Source organism: Strongylocentrotus purpuratus, unplaced genomic scaffold (assembly GCF_000002235.5).
Source record: "Strongylocentrotus purpuratus isolate Spur 01 unplaced genomic scaffold, Spur_5.0 spur5_scaffold_15, whole genome shotgun sequence".
Lineage (NCBI taxonomy): Eukaryota > Metazoa > Echinodermata > Echinoidea > Camarodonta > Strongylocentrotidae > Strongylocentrotus > Strongylocentrotus purpuratus.
Genome location: NW_022145600.1, coordinates 35,363,626 through 35,383,439, shown reverse-complemented (window position 1 = coordinate 35,383,439; position 19,814 = coordinate 35,363,626). Strand labels below are relative to the sequence as shown.

General features: G+C 35.3%; 1 protein-coding gene across 3 annotated transcripts in view; it reads left to right on the top strand.

The window, feature by feature from the left end:
* Positions 1 to 19,814, top strand: part of LOC577778 (nicotinamide/nicotinic acid mononucleotide adenylyltransferase 1) — a 39,141-nt gene that overhangs the window by 2,735 nt on the left and 16,592 nt on the right. For 2 of the 3 annotated variants that reach the window (XM_011662792.2, XM_777991.5), the window contains exons 2-4: positions 4,339 to 4,427; positions 8,249 to 8,365; positions 17,180 to 17,342. In XM_011662792.2, coding sequence (XP_011661094.1) covers positions 4,339 to 4,427; positions 8,249 to 8,365; positions 17,180 to 17,342 — 369 coding nt within the window. Of the gene's footprint in view, positions 1 to 4,338; positions 4,428 to 8,248; positions 8,366 to 17,179; positions 17,343 to 17,863; positions 17,915 to 19,814 lie in introns of all 3 variants that reach the window. The other variant, XM_011662793.2, reaches the window with a different exon arrangement.

Here is a 19,814-nt window from a genome sequence, read left to right as displayed (position 1 = left end):
AGATTGATATCTACATGTAGATCTGTTGTTCATGATTGATACAAAAATAATGACGTTGTAAATAGACCATTACAAAATGATGGTGAAAAGTGACATGATTCTATTACACAAGAGATACTAATTCATGATGCTTAATTATTTGTATTTCATTGCCATTTCACCATCAACAGTGCATTCTGAGTTCCGTGCTCTACCTGATAAAATGCTTGCTGCTCTCATTTTTGTTCTGATTTTTAATATCCATAATTCCATACTTTTATATGTTAAGATTGAAAAAAATACTTGGACTCATAGTATACATGTACATGTACATGTACATGTACATGTACATACAGTACATACCATTTACATGTATGCAAAAGTCATAATATGATGATACAGTCAAACCTGCCACAGTGACCACCTGTCTAGAAAGACCACATTTTTTGTTTCCCTTGAAAATGGTTTCTCATTGAACCACATACTAAATGAACCTGTCTACAAAGAAAACTTTTTATGTTTCCCGTGGGCAGTCGCCATAGGCAGGTTTGACTGTACTGTTCTGGAAGAACTTGCTGCACTGCTGATTGCAGAGGCGTACTATGAAGAATCATGATCAAGAATGATTTAAAACCTCTACCGAGTGAAATTAAATAATTTTAAAAAAATGCCCAATGAGTTTCTTGGGAAATCTGGGAATTATAGTCATTGATATAGAAAATATAAGAGCCAACATGGTTAACAATATACTTCAGATACATATATAGCTACATGTACGTGTAGATATTCATTGCTTTGATATTCTTAATAGTTGGAAGAAGAAAAAAAAAATCATAATCCATAAAGCAATTATACACGTACCTGGGTTCCATGCATGTATTACTGTGTATTTACCGGAAATGCTCAATGCTTTGAACTATGCATTTCAATAATTGTTTTATGTTTTAATAACCAGCCTTATCCATTTTAGAAATTCAGGATTAAGGTTATGTACCACTTTTACAGATTTAAGTTTCAAAGAAATACCGGTAAACATTTAAGAATGCCCCTCAAAAGTATTTTGACTGGCAGCAAATAGATCTTTATACATGGTGGTAGCTTTTTCAACCAGGGATATTTTTCGTGCACAAACCATAAAATGTACATAATCCAGTGGAATATGATTAATCCATAGAATACTAAGCCTGAGATAACTCCATCAGAGATCTCTGGAAAGTATGTGTTGTACGAGTGTACCCAAATCAAAGTGTATTCCATGGGTTAAAATAACTTAAAAGGATGCTGGAAAAGGGAGTGAACAGGATTTCCTCTGACAATGGGTTAGTTCTGCCTGATTTCATCATTTCCTCCACCGACAGGAAACCTGTCCAAGGTTTGCCATGTGCAGCCACTGCCCTACCCAACACCAGGAGGAACTACTGTCCTTTTTATCCTCAGTAAAAATGACCTCACACTTTTAAAGTGGATGCAGTGCTGCAAATGTTTTTTAAGCCTACACTATAAATCACAAGCTCTTCATCTTGAGTGTTTGTGGTTCCAGTTGTCATCCCATTTCAAGGAGGTCCATTAGCTCTTTGTTGACATTTACTTTTCTAACCACAAAATTCATATTTTAGAGAAACTTCTCTTGTAAAGATTTCTCTGTACAAGAATTCCCCATCCTGCATCCAGATCTTTTTTTGGAGAAATGAGTGTAAAAACAAATGAAAATACAACAATAGCCTGAAAATACCTACTGAGCAAAATATTTGCTACAAGATATGAACTTGATAGGCATTTTGTATTTTATACTCATGTGTAGATCAAGTGTCTCATAAATATTAAAAATCTTTTCTTGCTAACACGTTCACCTACATGTAGTAAAGAATATAAGTATGTACCAAAAATTGCATACACATTATAGTATTTGAGGTAACATGCTAATCTGAATCATGACCCACTATAAATATAGAAACATGTACTTTAGCTGACACTACCTTTGATAAGCTGTTGTAGTGGTATTCTACAGGGCAATCTCCTTGATGAAACCTGTGGGACAGTATATACATTGTAGGTGACGTCATGCAGTGCCGTGACGTATTCCCCCAAGTCTGTGAAAATCAACAGCATTGTGCATCAGTGGTAAAATATTTCTCATTTTGAGCATTATGATTAGCAATCTCCAACGATTATCCTGTAGTCTATGTGACAGACCCCACAAGCAGACATCTAGTTCTACTCATAATACACTTTTTTTGTTTACCGGTAGCCTGACAATTTATACAACGTTTTATAGAATAAAAAATCACTAGGTAGTCCATTTATCATGAGATTATATAGTGCATTATTTTTCAAAGTGGTTAAGCCACTCATAAGAATATCGATTTTCAATCAAATTTGTGTTATAATGAAGGGCCTTGTTTTGGATAGTTGAGCCTTAAGATGAGGTATGATCTCTTTGAAAATTGGGGTGTACAGGCTGATATTGAATTGAATTTATTTAAACATAAATATGTAAAAGCAAAACATACAAAAGAAAAAAAGAAAAACATAAAAAATACAAAGCAAATATATAGTCAGGGCTACAAAAAACAAATTGCTTATGAATAGGGCCCCCACATATGTACATGTACAGGGTGTACTTGTACATGTAAAACTAATTAGATTAAATATGATTCAGTCACCATACCTAATTCTAAGCATTAACGAGTTATTCAGTTTTGGAACTTTTGAAAATTACTTTTCTCTAAGGTTACATGTAATTTAATCAGTAAAACAATCCACATTCTGCTTGCATGCTATGAAATATCCATACAGTGTATTATGCTGGCTGTATTCATTTTTTTCCTCTCTGTGTTTTTTCTCACTAATGACCATATGATGACTAGTTTTAAGGCTTGAGTTATATGTGTGGAGAAATCATCAAGTACACAGGGCATTCATAGGCTAGCTTAGGTCCTGGTTTCTAAATCATAGGGCTATCGCAGATAGAACAGCTATTAAAGATAGCTGCTCTAATGAAGTCTGCATCTCATCATCTCACCATTGTGTGCCTGCAGAAGGGTACAAGAGAATGCAAGGACACTGTATATACATGTACATGTAGATGCATTTCAAAGTTATGATAATTATTTGACTTCATCTTTACAATACAGAAGCGGATCTAGAGGGGGGGTTGGGGGGGTTGCAACCCCCCCAAAAAAAAAAATCCGGGGACCATTTTTTTAAATCTTATCTTTTTTTTTAAACTTGTAATTTTATTTTATTCTATTTCTATGTATTTATTTCATTTATTATTATTATTATTATTATTATTATTATTATTATTATTATTATTATTATTATTATTATTATTATTTCTTTTTGGGGGGAGGGGGGGGGGGGGTTGGGCGAACAAATGTCACAGAGTCCCTTGCCCCCCCCCCCCATCAGCTTTTTTGAGGACACGGGCCACCGCCGAAGTGACAAGCTAGGCCAGCGTTGCCGATTCTCATCCCCAAAATCCCCACATTAAAAAAAAAAAAAAAAAAAAAGGAAAAAAAAAAGAAAAAAAAAAAAAAGAAAAAAAGAAAGAAAAAAGAACGCACGCTGGAGAGAAACCCTTTCAAGTGCAAATATTGTGAGAAGATATTCAACTCATCTGGTAACTTAACCAAACACATGATAACTCTGGATATAACTGTGTATTTAACTGTTACTTGATTTACAAAGACGTTATCATGCACTGCTTTTTATGGTCTCCATTGTGTTAATAGATGCCAGGAAAACATCACTTACGGGGTTCAAATAAACACCCCAAAAAAAATCGGCTCGCCGCTTCGCGGCTCGTGGACGATGCTCCGCATCGTCATTATTGGTCAACCCCCCCTGAGCAAAAAGCTAGATCCGCCCCTGCAATAACTTCAATTGATACGTTACTTGTACATTGTCCAAGTTGTTTTAAATTAATATTATTACTTCAGCAATAAAAAAGGAACTACTCTGGAATTAGAACAAACAAAAACATGTGTTTGCACCCAATGCACAGTACCGCTGGGCACAAAAGGGTATACAATGACTCAGACTGGTCAATAACATGGAAACACTATGAAAATGAATTTTGAGATTATACTTTATTAATTTTGTAACATTAATTACAGTTTGGTACACTGCAACCTTCTCTCTATTTTACCATTCTTATTCTTTAATCTGAGTCTGATCAGTTTATCTCTTTTTTCTGCATCAATCTATAAAAATATGAAAATATATATTGTTTACTCTATTTTTACACTAGTTACAACATGTCCCTCTCTTCCCTATCTATTTATCTCTTTGATTTTAATACATTATCTTTCGCTCTTGAGTTTACTTCTTATTCTTCGTTTTTTCTTGTATTTACAGAGATAGCCCGAGACTATCTGCATCATACAGGCAAGTACCAGGTGATTGGTGGAGTTCTATCTCCTGTCAATGATGGATATAAAAAGCAGGTAAGATCAAAATTGAACAATTGAATTTTTATCTTGTTTTGATAGCAAAAAACTTGAACCTTTTCGGCTTTAAAAAAAAAAAAAAAAATCTGCCAATTTTTTTCTGATCATTTTTATTGATCGGCGATCAGAAATTATAATCTGATCTCACCTGATTGGCTCAAGATCGGCCCCCGATCCAATGATCGGTTACAGGCCTATATCAAATAAACACCTTCATAGGTTCAGATGAAAATCATGAGCAACATCATACTCTGTCCTAAAGACTTTCTCTGAAAATACTGTCAACATCTCAACATCAGTACAGTTATGGGATGTCTTCTTGGTCGTGAAATCAAAATGACAGCCACTTGATTCGGTACTACTGGCATTACTTTTTATGGTCACCTTCAAGTTTGAATGATTGAATGCCATAGGGGATGAGTATGTGAAACGCTTCCAGAAGTGTAACGTTAGTGTTGTTTTTAGAGCCTTTTCATGACTCGGTAGCAAGGTAACGCTTCAAGGCTTAAAAGGTTAATCACCTCAATACAGGTAAAGGTATGTACAGTACTACAGCCTGAAATATCCTTGCTTGTACCATGGAGATATAAGATATATATATATATCTCCATGCTTGTACCAAGCATGCTGTACAATGTAATGGTAGCAATTGAAAGAAGTTAATGTATGGTATCCTACATTGTAATTTGTAGTATATTGAACAACAACAACACAATGCTATGTTTTGGTTTTATTTTGGTTGTCTTATACTCCTATTGTATATTTTTTTTCTTTCAAGTTTCAATATGATCTTGTAAATATTAAAACAGAGAATCACCAATAACATTTTGTTATTTCAATGTAGTGTTGTGTTTTAAGGAAAACAAATTTCCTATCTTCATAATATACATATATGTCAGGCATGATGCTGCTTTATCCTGTTTGGGCAGACAAAGTTAAACATCCAAATTTTGTTTCATGTACTAGCAGCAACTTGCTGGCTTTTGAAATAGACATAATTATAAATACTTTGTGGCTCTCAGAGAAGCACTTTGTAATAAAACAGCTGTCATCCCTAATGGTAGGATTCTATCACTATTTGTATTGATTACCCACGAGTTCATCCACCTCGGTCTAATGAAGATGGTAAAGTAGTTTTAATGTTAAAGGAATTTATCCAAGTCATTACAGGTGCGTCTTTAAATGTCAAGTACCTATTAGAGTAAGCAATTAGTATTTAGATTAGGTTCCCATTGATAGCCTGTTAACTCATTCATCAATGTTGATTTGTACTAAGTAAGTCCACTAATCTTGTGGTTATTGCTGAAACTGATCTGGGCTTTTTATCATCTCAGTGCTGGAAATCTCTAAAATCCTTCCATTTTCATATTTTTTAAAGCAGAAATATATTTTATTATCGACTGGCATCTCGCAAGCTAAATACAGTTAGATTTACATGTACATGTCCCTTAGAATGTACGATGGGCATTTCCTATTACATTGCACTCTTTACTCTAAAAGTTTCTTCCCTTTTTGTTTCATTTCTTTCTACACACATATTTATTATGGCCTGGAGTTTATTTTATGTGTGAAACTTATATTTTTTCAGTTTACTGCACAAATTCATGTTTCAAGAAGTAACCCCATAGTGAAAGAAAACCTGCACTGTTATAACTTTCATAAAGTCTGCTGGCAGGCACTATTGGACAATTTGTATAAAAAGGTGTTCCAGCTGACCCCAACAAACACCATGTTACTTCTTCTTACCACTTACATGTAATCTCAAGGGACTAAAGAGCAGACATGTAACTAACACCATGGATACCAATCTGTCATATTTACGACTCTGATAGATAACCAGATACCTCTAGGATGAGGTTGTTTGATGTATGTTCCCCAGTTGGTCCCCAAAGTAACACGTTTGAAGCGAGAGGTTCATTAAGCTGACTTATAGCCGTTATCAAAAATATGACGCCATCACTGAAATAGGATAATTCCATGTTGGACAAGGGAAGAGGTAGACTAAGATTGAGAGTTATGATCTGAACACCATAGATAGAATAAAATACATGTAGGAATAATATTGCCCTCATACTACTATCAAATGTTGTTCACTAAAAAGAATTTACTATCGTCATCATCATCATCATTTTATTAGAGTCAGCATTTTTGCTGTTATGAGGGGTCACTGATTTTCGCGCCATGATGACACACTCTCTCTCCACTTCTTGTCTCAATCATCCTCATTTAGAACAACCTTACTGCTTTCCTTCTTCACCATAACTTTTCATGAAAATCTCCAATAAAAAAGTATAACTTTTACAAAATACCACAGGTCTACAGTAAATCAAGGTGCTTTTAACCATCGCAACCCCCCCTAAAAAAACAGCGTAAATGTGAATGGCATCTCCGCACAACGAAGGTCTTAAATGTTTCACTTAGCTCTCTGTTATGAGATACAGAAATATGAAGCGTTTAAAACATTATGTCGTAATAGGTTGATAGTTGATGTGAGGATGAAATCAACTTACCGTAATTAACGGTGTATAAACCGCCCTCGTGTATTAACCGCACCCCTCTCTTTCACCCTAAAAAAAAAAAAGTTAATACAACGTTAATTACGGTACACAGTTGAGAAACTTACATGTATGGGCCTTGGTCTAAATTCCTTTGTTAAAACTGAATGTGGACATACCTGTACATGTAGCTTTTATAATTCCTACATGGTATTGAAGATTTACCAGTAGTAGAATACAGACTAAAGTTAATGGTATAAATTCTTACATGCATGAGATTCTGCAAATTCATTGTTCTGGTTGTGATTTAATGAACATTCAGTTTTCTACACACAACAGGTATACATGTACACAGGAGGTTCAATAAATAATCCAATAATTGAGATTCACTAATCCAGACATTCTTGACATACAAATGTTATCTAATATTGAGTGTATTGAGAGTTTCCACACGTAGCAGACGTCAGTTCATTACCAGTCATGTTTGACAAGCTCCATCTTGATTGAGACCAATTGCATGCATTGCCACTAGAGCATTCAGTTGGAAAATACAAATGTAACACAACAGCTCAATATTGCACAATGTTTAGAGTTTAGACATACATGTACATGTACATGTACTTGCTAGAGGAGCAATTATCCAGTCTAGCAAAAATACAGGGTGTATGTCTTTGTGAGATAAATAAGAAAAACAAACAAGCAGTTCAGGCCTATGGTTTGGTAAACATGTGTAGAAAAAGCCCTGTACGATGAGATATGGAAATATTGTAGATCTATTTGGCAATGTTTACTTTGTGCTGCTGTGACGTTTTTGTACTATTATCCTAAAATTGGGTTACTGTTGTGTTTTAGTTTAGGTCTACTTTTAATAATTCATTGGTCAAAGTTAGAAAATTGATTAAAAAAATTACAGGTATGAAATGTTAGAAATCAATCCCAAACAAATATTTTCTATGTCACACAGTCATGTACATGTATATCTGTGTTTAGTACCGGTATTAAACCGGATCAATTTGATTTTAGTCACTATACCATATTCAGAATAGCGTGCAAGAGTCCTTTGATCCACAAAACTATATTATAGCATGGCTGCCAACTTACCACATGTACTGTACATGCAGATTTTCAATTCAGCATCACATGATATTGTTTTAAGTGTCTCGTGACACCATTTTAGTGTTTTTAATTTTTTATTACTCACATAAATATTAAAGGAGCTGTATACTTATGTTATAAAACATGAAAGTGAAATCAAGTTACTGTTAATGAACATTATGATTATTCCATGATTTTATCTAAATTATTTTTTTATTATATTTGCAGAGCCTAATTTCAAGCAAGCATCGTATTGAGATGTGTAAGATGGCTGTAGAGAATTCTGATTGGCTGAAAGTAGACACATGGGAGGCGGAGCAACCTAACTGGTTGACTACTGTCAAGGTAAGTTAATAGAAAGAAAGATCTAATTGTATGTAGAATCATTTAAAAAAAGAATCACGCAAAATGTCCAGCAGTGCTTGTAACTGAGGGAGGCGCGATAGCCCAGTCAGTAGAGCACTAGTCTCGTAAATTGGTGAGCCAGGTTCGAAACAAAGTCGATGCGCTAGGGCCCTTTGGTAAGGCATTAATCTTCATAACCAGGTCCCTCGGAGAGGACCTAAAGCCGTCGGCCGTCTGGTTGCTGAGCAGTCAGGTAAAATAACCACAACCAACCATAACCAACAGTCATGAAATTGTTAGAAAGAATCAAGTAATACACAAGAGCCACAGTACCTTGTCAATGGCTGAAAGCGCCGGGATTCCCGGTCGATCTCACCTTGGTTGGCAGCACTGATAAAATGTAATTATCAGCACTCTTTTAAAACCGACTCAAATACTGGGCAATTTTCCAGAATTTGCCTGGCAGGATTGTAGCCTGAAAAAAACTTAATCATATCAATGGAGTGAAAGTGAGAAGAAAAAAAACTGTTCTGTTTTTTTCCCAATACTGCATAGGGATGTAAAGAGTGCAGTGCACCCTGTGTATATGCGACTGTTCTATTCCAGCAAAATTGATTAAAAATTGTGTTTTAAGTAGGATTAAACCGCCTTTCTAATCTTTTGCTTCAGAGTAGAAAGCAGGCTGTCATAAAAACAATTTTCAAGAAAAAGAATACTCAAACTGATACGATTACCTCACGCAATTTTATCAAAGGAACGAGCAAACCTCCATCAAAACACAGCTTTCACAATAATCCTTGGATTACAAAATAGCGGTGTCCATTTTTTTCTAATTGAATTCTGATTACCAAACTGATTTTCTATTTTATATACAACCTGTATACATGATCTGATCAATTTAGAGTCCATTTCGCGTACTAATTGGATTATTTTTATTGTGTGATTTCTGCAATAATTTTTATTTCCTATACACATGAAAGTTACGTCTTACGGTGTGGCTAGGAAGATTGTTTTTCTTTCAACCTCTCATTTGTCAAAGAGATTAATCTTTACAGCAGCTAACTTGTTAAAAATGTAGTATCTTGCTTCTTGTATTTATCTAATAAAATCAAAGAAATCTTTGTGAGTTTTATAGGTCCTGCCAAAAGTTAAAATGGGCTTCAATGCATTGATTAATTACCATGGAGCAAAACTCACCAGAGCATGCATCCTCCAATCTCTTTAGATGAAACCATTTATTTTCTCCGGTCACTCAATGCATGCGTACTTACTATAATCATTATATTGCAATTAGCTCTGAATGATGGTCGGATATGAGGAGACTTGACTATGACCATACATACTTCATTGATGACAGGAAGTGAAGTTGTCAGGCGGGGCGGCTTACCAGCTAAAAAACCCATTTAGAAATCTATTTTACTCTAGAACTTGTTAAAAGTCACTCATCGCATGGTATGCTATGGATACTTTTTAAAAGGAACAGTGTTGGAAGTTTTTTAATTTTTTTTCTTTTTCTTGTTTTTGTACATGATCATCGTTTATCACCACCTCCTTTTTAAATTTTCTTTTTCTCTTTCTTTCTCTACCTGTGTGTCAGTCTCTCTATCTCTATCTTTCTCTCTCTCTCTTTGCATGTAACTCCACCTTAGCTTTGTTCATCTCTCTCTCTCTCTCCTCTCCTCTCTCCCTCTCTCTCCCTCCCTCTCTCTCCCTCCCTCTCCCCTCTCTCTCTCTCTCTCTCTCTCTCCCTTACTCCCTTGCGTGCTCTTCACTTTGCCTTGTTTTTTGTTTTCTCTTTATTTTTCTTGAAAGTGTTACAAATGAATCTTTCAACCATACTCCACTTAGTGGTCTTTCAGGAAGAAGTCTGTCTAGGGATTACAATTAATGAATTAAGTCCTTCTTGCTTGATGGCGTAGCCAAGCATCCATGATTTAATTCACTTTTAAGGGAAAACTGCACAATATTCATTACATCCTATAGTCTATGGGGTTCCTTGATACACCTTGGGATAAAAAAACACATTTTGTAATCAATCTTAACCCATTTATTTTCTAAAGGAAATGTTATTAAATTTTGAAAAATGTCTTCACGATTCTCAGGGTGCAATGATAACATGTATTCTGCTAGCCAAGACAACTCAGGATCAAAACCTAGGCTGTACGTAGAAATATACTGATCCAGATCTTGTACATGTACTCAATTTTGTAAAATACATTTCTATTCAGGCATGTAGTTTGAAAATTCCACATTCATTCAAGCAAATGTAAAATCATGTATGTTAGTAGCACCTTACCAATTGTTGTTTTCCTCTCATATTAGATACACCCCTCATCTTCCCTCCCTTTCCCCATTTCCCTCCCTACATCAGTTCCTTCTCCCCTTTCATTATAGTTTTCAATTTTAATATCCATTGTACTTTTTTTCTTTGATGTAGGTTCAGAACCTAAATTTCAATTTATACAATCTATCGTGCAATCAATCTTTCCCCAGAATTCATTCGCAAAGTACAATTTATTCCCCTGTAACTTTTAGCCTGAATGATTAGTTTTAATCCCATTTTCAATTAGAGTGGAAATTGGAATGCCTGTTAAATTCATGTACCGTACTCCTACCTACATGATATACAGGTGTACTAACTCTTATTTAGTAAAAATGTTAGTCAGATACTAGGATGATTTTTCTTCATCATAACTATACCAATCAAATAAACCTCTCCAAACCGCTTAATTTATTTCATTATGTTTATAATAATTGATTTGGATCATTCTGCTTTCTGTTCAACATCTTCATTTCAATCTAAAATGCAGAATCCAATTCTTTTTTAAAAGATCCTCATACCTAGTGGTACAATGGTCTTGCCATCTAAGATAATACAAGTAAAATGCTAAGAAGAATGAGGGTAGAGTATGAGTATAAAACACGCTTGCTTACAATATATTTTATCACCTGACGAAGTGTAACAGCAGCACACGAAACGTTGTGATCTTTTAGATCCCGTGCTGACCATACATTGCGAGACAAACGAATGTCACTAGCGATATATTTTTTGATACTACATGTATATCCGAATGAGTAATATATTTAGCATTAAGAATGACATCGTTACATCTTGTATGTACACACGCATTTAGTGCCATTTTGATCAGCATTGACCACTATGAATTGGGTCAATCGTAGCCTTCCTCTGCTCTACTATCCCTTTAACTCATCCTGGACACACACACGCTATTCCTCTGGCATTCTTCCCATCCCACGCACCGATGATGGGGCTTTTAGCATCCTCCATCACCGGGATGGCGGTAGGTAGGGAAAGGAGGAGCAAAATTAATGGTGGGAGGGAAGCGAGTGAATGAGAGCGCAGAGGTGTAGATTGTCCTCTGAAAATGAATTATGCTCTGAGACGAGACGTGTTCTACAAAGGAGACTGGCGCCTGGTGGCCTTGAGGTTTCTTGTTAGTGATGGTGCTTTAAAGAAATGTAAATTGTTGACAAAATTTGACCTTAGTGTGATAAAGAAGCGCCTGTATATTACCCTTGGAAGGTATTGGGTGACAGCATAGTGTCTTGAATCTTGATGCGTGAAGATTGGATATTATTGATTAAGATTCATGAGCCTCTGAGTATTTCATATTGTTGCATTTTTAGTGAAAAATGAAAACCCTCATGTGTTTTTAATCAGTTCCTATCTCCTTCTGTATGCATGGTGATACCTTCGTAATCTGAGTGGCAGGATATTACAGGTGATGGCTTCACATTCATTCATAACGCTATTGTGACATTGTTAGCTGACTGTGTGAAGGCACATTAGCCATTGAAATTATCAATGAATTAGGCTAACTTCCATTTCACAGATAAGTGTTGATAAGTCTTAAAATAGCACAAAGTTTGGAATAGAGGTTACTACTGTATGTAATTTGTTTTAAAAAGGAAAAACAATTTTTTTTCTGTCCAGGGGGTGTTTCATAAAGCTGTTCGTAAAATTATGCATGACTTTACGAACGACTTGTATTTGAAGTGCCAGATAGGATGCCCAAAGTTTTTCCTGATGTTTTAACAAATTGTGACTATATTTCCATTAACCTCAATTAAATTATGGCAAAAAATATACTTTGCATTAAAAACGTTTGTTATAGAATTTTAATCTACATCTGCACAGTTCAACTTTAGTTGATGCAGTTAATAATTATTGAGCATCCCATTTGGCTTTTCATATTTAAGTCATTCGTAAAGTCATGCGATACTTTACGAACAGCTTTGTGAAATTTTGCTTAAGTGGGCTTTAAAGATATTTTACTGCTTTGTGTCTGAAAGGGGTCTACATGTAGGGGGATGTGTCAACATCTACTGCTGATAAGCCATAGAGCTGCTATTAATAACTTACTGAATATTCATCCCAACATGAGGTCTGAGTCCACGGAACTTCACAGAAGCAAATATTGCTTTTGATTAATATGAGAAGTGCCCGGTTAAATGCCCTCTTTCTAGCAATAGCATCTAATGTCCTTGGGGGATACATGTTTCCAATGTTCTATAAATAATGCCTATCCATAGGGATCCAATTCTCATTTGCAGAGGAAATAGACAAGATCCATCGATGCATCTGTCGTGACATAGGTCTTGGGAAATGGCATCCCTTGATTCCGCCTAGATCTAACGATGACATGCTATCTTTCAGCGATGTTGTTCTGGTCATTTGCATCTTAAGGCTTCTGGAGATTCCCTGCATGTGTGTGTTATCAAGCCCAATTTGAACTTCAAGGGAATTTGGTCAGCGATGTTATTCTTGTCATTTGAATCTAAAGCCTTCCGCAGATTCCCTGCATGTGTATTGTCAAGCCCCATTTGAATTTAAATGGAATATGGTCAGCAGGGATGGTATTTTGGTTATTTGCATTTAAAAGCTTTTTGATATTTACTACATGTGCATGTATTTACTATCCAGCCTATTTGAGGTTAAAGGGAATATAAATGTATCTTGGTCAGTAGAATGACCAAAGATAGCTACAGATCTCTCCAATTTGAAAGGAAATCCTAACAAATATTTAAAGTTTGAATGGGTTTGCCTTACTAGAGTGTGGCCCTCTGTGATACAGTGTACATTTATTTATTCTGTTTTATTTCAACAGGGTATCCCAATCAGTAGTAAGATACTGTACATCATGATTAGTGGATGGTACCATTACCAAAACAGTGTAAGAGAAGAACTGTAATTAATCAGCGTGAATTGGACATGTGTAGAAGTTTATGCTTTTAGTCACAGGGTAGTGAAGTGGAACATTCCCTAGAGGGTATCACATGATCTTATTTAGAAGTAATTTACTTCCATCTTCCTTTATAATTTCGCACTTCCTTTAATATCATATTCATAAAGATGCACATGGATCTGAAATGTGTATCTTTTGCCAGCGTATATTTGTTGGGAATTACAGACATAACAAATATATATAACAGCTAGTAATATGCGCAGTAAGGAGTAAAATCAAGACCATTTAGGTTTTAGACAATTCCAGAGGGATATATTTAATGCATCCTTGCCTCTAGGCTTCACAGTAGTAGGTACTGGATCAATATTTGAATAATAATTCTGAAACGGATGTCCTTGTCCTTTCCAATGCACAGTATTCAATATGAAATTGGGCATATAACTCTCTTTTTGCTTACATACCTTTAATAGAAATGTTACTCTTGGGAAGCATTACATTGGTAATCTTAAAAACCTATCCTTTTATGTCAAATCCGTTCATTTGCTTGCTTTCAATATTGCAAATTTTCTTTCTTTCCTATCTCTCGGTCGTCCCCTCCCCACCCCTTTCTTTTCTTCTGCAGCACTTGAACAATAATATAAAAAATATTATTTTATCAAAATGCTCATGTCATTCCCTTTGGTCAACATGGAATTTTCAGAAGAAATATTTGTTGTAAAGATATGTGATTCCAATTATTTTAAATGTACTAATACTACAAGCATGTGTGTCGATCCGTAACTGATACCTATTCATCAGGGGGGGATGATCTATTCATTCATCCCCCCTGATGAATAGGTATTACGTAAGTATCGACACCCATGACTACAAGATATCTATTCTGATCCTTACATTTAATAGACAAATTCTTTGTATACTTTCCTTCAACTCTCAATTTCATTTCAGTTGTCATTAGTACGAAACTGAAATTAAATCAATGACTTTCATCACCCTCATGTTCTTACATAACACTATAACAATTCATTTGCTGTAAAAATATTACCAGTGAAAATCATTAATGAGGATCAAATTACTTAAACATTCTTCCTTCAAGTGCATCCTAGGACTGTGAATTTCATACGAGACATGTAATCTCTTCCTTTGTTAGTCATTCATTCATGATCGTGATAGATGGCAACTTCCTTTCTTACATTTGATCAATCGAGTTGATTCCTTCTTGAAATGTTATACAGACACTCTCTTCTCTATCCATCCTCCCACACGTGTTTACCCCTACTCGGCACATACACTGGCAGCTTCTTTATTTACGCATTTCTTGATAAACATCCCATGTCATGACGATATATGGCTCTGTCGCGGGCCGCTTACTCCGTATTTTCGAAGAAGTTTTGCCCCGTCACTTCGCATGATGTGGAGGAGTTGGAAGCTCCCCGATGCAGAAAGTATCCACTTTCTGTGATTTAGTATTTTTTCATTTATTAGATATTACCTGGTATTCACGTCACGATTGATTCACTTCCGATGTTGAGTCAGGTCCTTTCTTTATTAGGTGGCTGTCTCTTGTTATTTGGGTCTCACATTCTGCAATGTTTCTCTCTCTTTCTCTTTCTCTTGATTTCTCTCTTGATCACTCTCACTCTCAATCTGTAATCATTTATTTATTTTTCTTTAATTTTACATTTGATATTCCTTTTCCACATCTGTTTGGTTAATGAGTAAACATAATTTCTAGACTGTTTTGCTTTTTTATGATATCTCTCTCTCTCTCTCCCTCTCTCTCTCTCTCTCTCTCTCCCTTTGTATGTGTTTTTTATCTGTGTGTGTCAGTCTTTCACTGACTCCCTCTCTTTTGTTTTACTCATCTTACTGGCTCTCTCCCTTTATGCCCCCCCCCTCCTCCCTCTCTCTCTCTCTCTCTCTCTATCTCTCTCTCTCTCCATCCCCCTTTCTCATATCCCCACCTTTGTATGTCCGTCTCTACTAAAACCATCATTTAGCATCTGCACGAATTGTCCTTTACCGTGTCAAACTACATCTGTGTAATCAATGATTGCTAACTCTTCCAGAGCAAATCAGAGTAACGATCTGCCAGTCATTGTGGGGGAATCATGGCTAGATTATTCTAAGTAATAAGAAGCATCAATCCTCCTCTCAGTGATCGGACTCTCTGCGATCATTAATACTTGTACCTGTCATTAATCTCAATTGTACCCTATTAATTAGCTCTACCTGTTTCGTGAAGAGCTTAATGTATCATGTGATTTGTTGGTGCAATAGCAAGAGGTTGTTTAATTATTGAGATTGAAATACATTGAAAAAAACATTGTTATCATTTGTCATATTCATCAAAACCAAACATTGGCAAAAGAAACCCTCCAGGCTGCTATTGACTCAAGCATTCATGCTTATGATAGTTGGCCTCTGCATTTATCTTGATTCTTTGGCTTACCTCCATACTTTCAAGTTTTCAATTATATGTGTGCATTTGTTGTGTGTATTTCAATGGTCACATGATGTAAATCATTTATTTTATATACCCTCATTGTTATTTAATTTTTCAATAAATACAGGAACATCTAATGAAAAGAAATATATATATATATTATATTGCTAGAATCAGCTGTCGTGAACTTTTTAAGTTAGGCTTCATAAATTATCTATGAATTTGTCATAGGTTATTGCAACAAACGAAAAAATGCACCCTAAGGCAGCAACATATTTTGAGAAATACGAAGGCCGGGCCATGTCTACAAAGAGTTTATATAAATCGCAACTGATTTGCTGTTGCACATTCTTCTACTTCTTGACACACAAAAATCAGATCCTGGAGTATGAAGACTATCAGACCCTGCTGGTCTCAAGAACACGAAATTGACCTTTTGTTTAGCAGACTCTGCGTGTTTTCATTTACCAATCAAGCTTAATACTTGCACGTCCATGTACAACTCTGCCCCTGAAACAGTTCCTGGCATACACTTCCATATTTATTTTTGTTTTGTGGCTGGAGGGTTTTAAAAACAAGTCATGCCAAATAAAATCGCGACTATTTTCATTCCTGCCAGTGTTTCTCTAAATTTTAATCATGATGTTTATCTTTGGTGACAGAATTGAATTTATTTCCATACAAATTAATGGTACTTTATTAACCAGAGAGCAAATATTTTCATTTGTTTATGATCAAAAGTGAATTAGATTATTTCGGGTTTAGAGATTGGCTTTTGTATTTGTTGTTTACTTTAATAGGGTGATGCTTTTATTAACAATTATGTTGAATGTCAGGCTCCAAGACGGTAGAAAAGATAATCATACTCCCACACACATAACTTTATTAAATATTAAAACTTTCATGTCTTAAAATTTGATTGTTTCAAAAGAAAATAGGGATATTTGGAGCATAAACAAATAAAATTCATGGGTCTCTTTGGTAAGCTTTTGCTTTATATTCACAATTTTATTTCTTTTCAAATGGCTTCAAAATATTACATTTGAGTCAGATACTTAATGAGGTTAAACACAAGTAACTTCTTAAAAGTACAAGTAAGTTTTTTAAATCAAAGTTAGAAGTGAATCAATTGCTCAATTTTGTGTTTTTCCTCATCCAATTTAGGTTCTGACGCACTTTGATAGCGAGCTCAATAGCAACAAAGTGAACAACAATCCTGAACCAGAGTTACCCCTCCTCCACACACCCCGATGTATGACCGTGCCCACTAGAAGAGGCACAAAACGAAGGCGGAACCTCCGGAAGAACGAGCCACCTGCTTCTAATGGTATGTTTCATGTAAAGCACCCTCAAAGTCAAGTTGATGCTTTAACACTTTCTGAACTTTATTTACAGAATTACTAGTGAATACAATGGCTGTTACAGTATTTTCAGATATAGAAAATAGAAATAGGTATAATATTTTCTTTTTTGCGTTGGTTCTTTTAGATCAAATCTCATCTTAATCTTAATTTGAAAATGATATAAATCCTACTAAAATATATTTGTGTCAAATTGTTATGCTGATACAATAATTAATTGATATTTACACCAACTAAGATATTCTAAAATACTAATCTGTCTTCTTTCCAAGATTGTTTTTCCTTCTTACTATTGTTACGTATCAATTGTCGTCTAACTTTTCCTTCAAAATATGAGAAATAGATCAATATGCATAATATATATATTCACTCTATAACGTATGTTGTTAATATTTATATCTATAGCTATATAACATATTTAATTTTACCCAATGTAAAGTATGTTTCTTGTGAAGTTCAAAATGATCCCTTTCATATCCTTTTACAGATAATAAGCTATTTTTAGAACTAAAAATCAGAAAGAGAAAGCGAGAAGCAGGTAAATCGAAATTCCAAATCTCTGAGAAATGGTGAAATACACTCGTTTGCAGTGTTCTTCTTCCCCAGTTTGATGCATGCTTGAACAGATAAAGTTTCCTTTCAAACAAAAACATTACTTGCTTTAAAAAAAAAGACCATTGTAAACAAAATGAAATGAAAGAAGCCTTCATACATGTATTGCCTGTCATATTTCTGCACTGCATCTAGAGAACATTGTTCTATATTCTACTTGTACATGTCTTCTCTGTTCAGCCAGAGGGGCATCAATTCATATTTTAAAAAAAGCACAGAGATAACACCCGTCTGGCCTCAAAAAGATGCATTTTCTACCTCATATTGATATATTGCTTTTGCCATTCATTCACACTTACAAATTTGCAGTGGCTGTTTTTCAGGCAGTTTTGCTTCACTATGTCTGACTTGGGTTAACTTTCTTCACTCATTGCACTAATGAAGTACCAGCCCATACACCCCCTTAATGATCACAGGGCCCCTAGCTGATGATGCATTTTTGCTCCGGGGGAATGTTCTATTTAGACGGTCGGCGATACACATATTTCTTCTTCTTTTTTACTGTGCCATTACGATGAAGATGGGGATGGGGTTAATACAATGATTACTTACATGTAGTGTGTAATTGTTAGTCCGTAGATGATGAAAGTCAATGATCCACAGCGATGAATCAATCAGACAGTGATATAGAAGAAGCAGAAAGAGATAATAAGAAAGAAATATAGTGTACTTGAATGTCGAGCGTGTCATTAGTGTTGGATAGTAAAACATTTAAAATACATGTATTATGAGGAAATTGCAGTACTGATCAGAACCGCAAATCGGTCAGAATCAAATGATTTTAATATTAATTTATGAAATGAAATATGAGTAATTTCATTTATAACTGTTTGAGGTTTACTTCCCCCGAGATGGTGAGCGTGAGTGCATGCATTATAAGAACTGCAGGTGGATATGTTTCTTTTGTGAATGTCAATTTTTTTTAAAACTTGGATGAATGGACAACTGTGACCATTAAAATTCTTCCAATAGATTCAATCAATTAAATGGCTGGATAACTTGATTGGAATTTGTTTGATAATTGAAGATTCCCTTGCTAGAATTTGGAAGTGACCTATCGAATCAGGATCCCCAATGGTAGTGTTACCCAACACAATATATATATATATATATATATACAGGTGATCTACTGTGTTCGTTTCATACACAGTGAATGACAACCCATTGGTGTGGTTGTATTTTAAGGACCTTCTTTCAGACAATCTATATTGGAAGGACATGTAATCTTTGGAAAATCACTGATCCATTTTATTCCACAACCTTGTTTCGGCCTCTTACACCTGAATACCTGTTGGTAGAACTAGAGTGGGTCAGGAATTGGTGATGCAACAAAAGATTGCATTTGCGATGGCATCCGAGTACATGTAATTTGGAATGTCGCCCCCATTTACTTTCACCCCCATTTACTTTCACCAGTGTTCCAGGCTAATGCGCCCTCTAGTTATACTGAGAATGGGCCAAAGCGAACTGTTGTCATTAATCAAGGCGCTCATTCATTTCCCATAGTTCAGTCCAGACGCTGCCTCGATCACTTAAACCAAATTTCCTCACTAAAAACATGTTACCTCACTGAACACGCATTAACTCACCGAAAACGCATTACCGGTGCTTTTAGGAAAGAGTTTGGGATATAAATAGTCAAACCCCATCTACCAAAGGCTAGAAGCAAACAAGCCATTTTGCAAATAAACGACCTTTCCTATTTGTTAAAGATACATTTAGAAGGATTTTGTTACATGACTTGATTCTTGAAGATGTGTAAAGGCAGAGGATCTATCAAGGATATGAACTCACTTTTCATTACACTACCATATATACATTAGAGT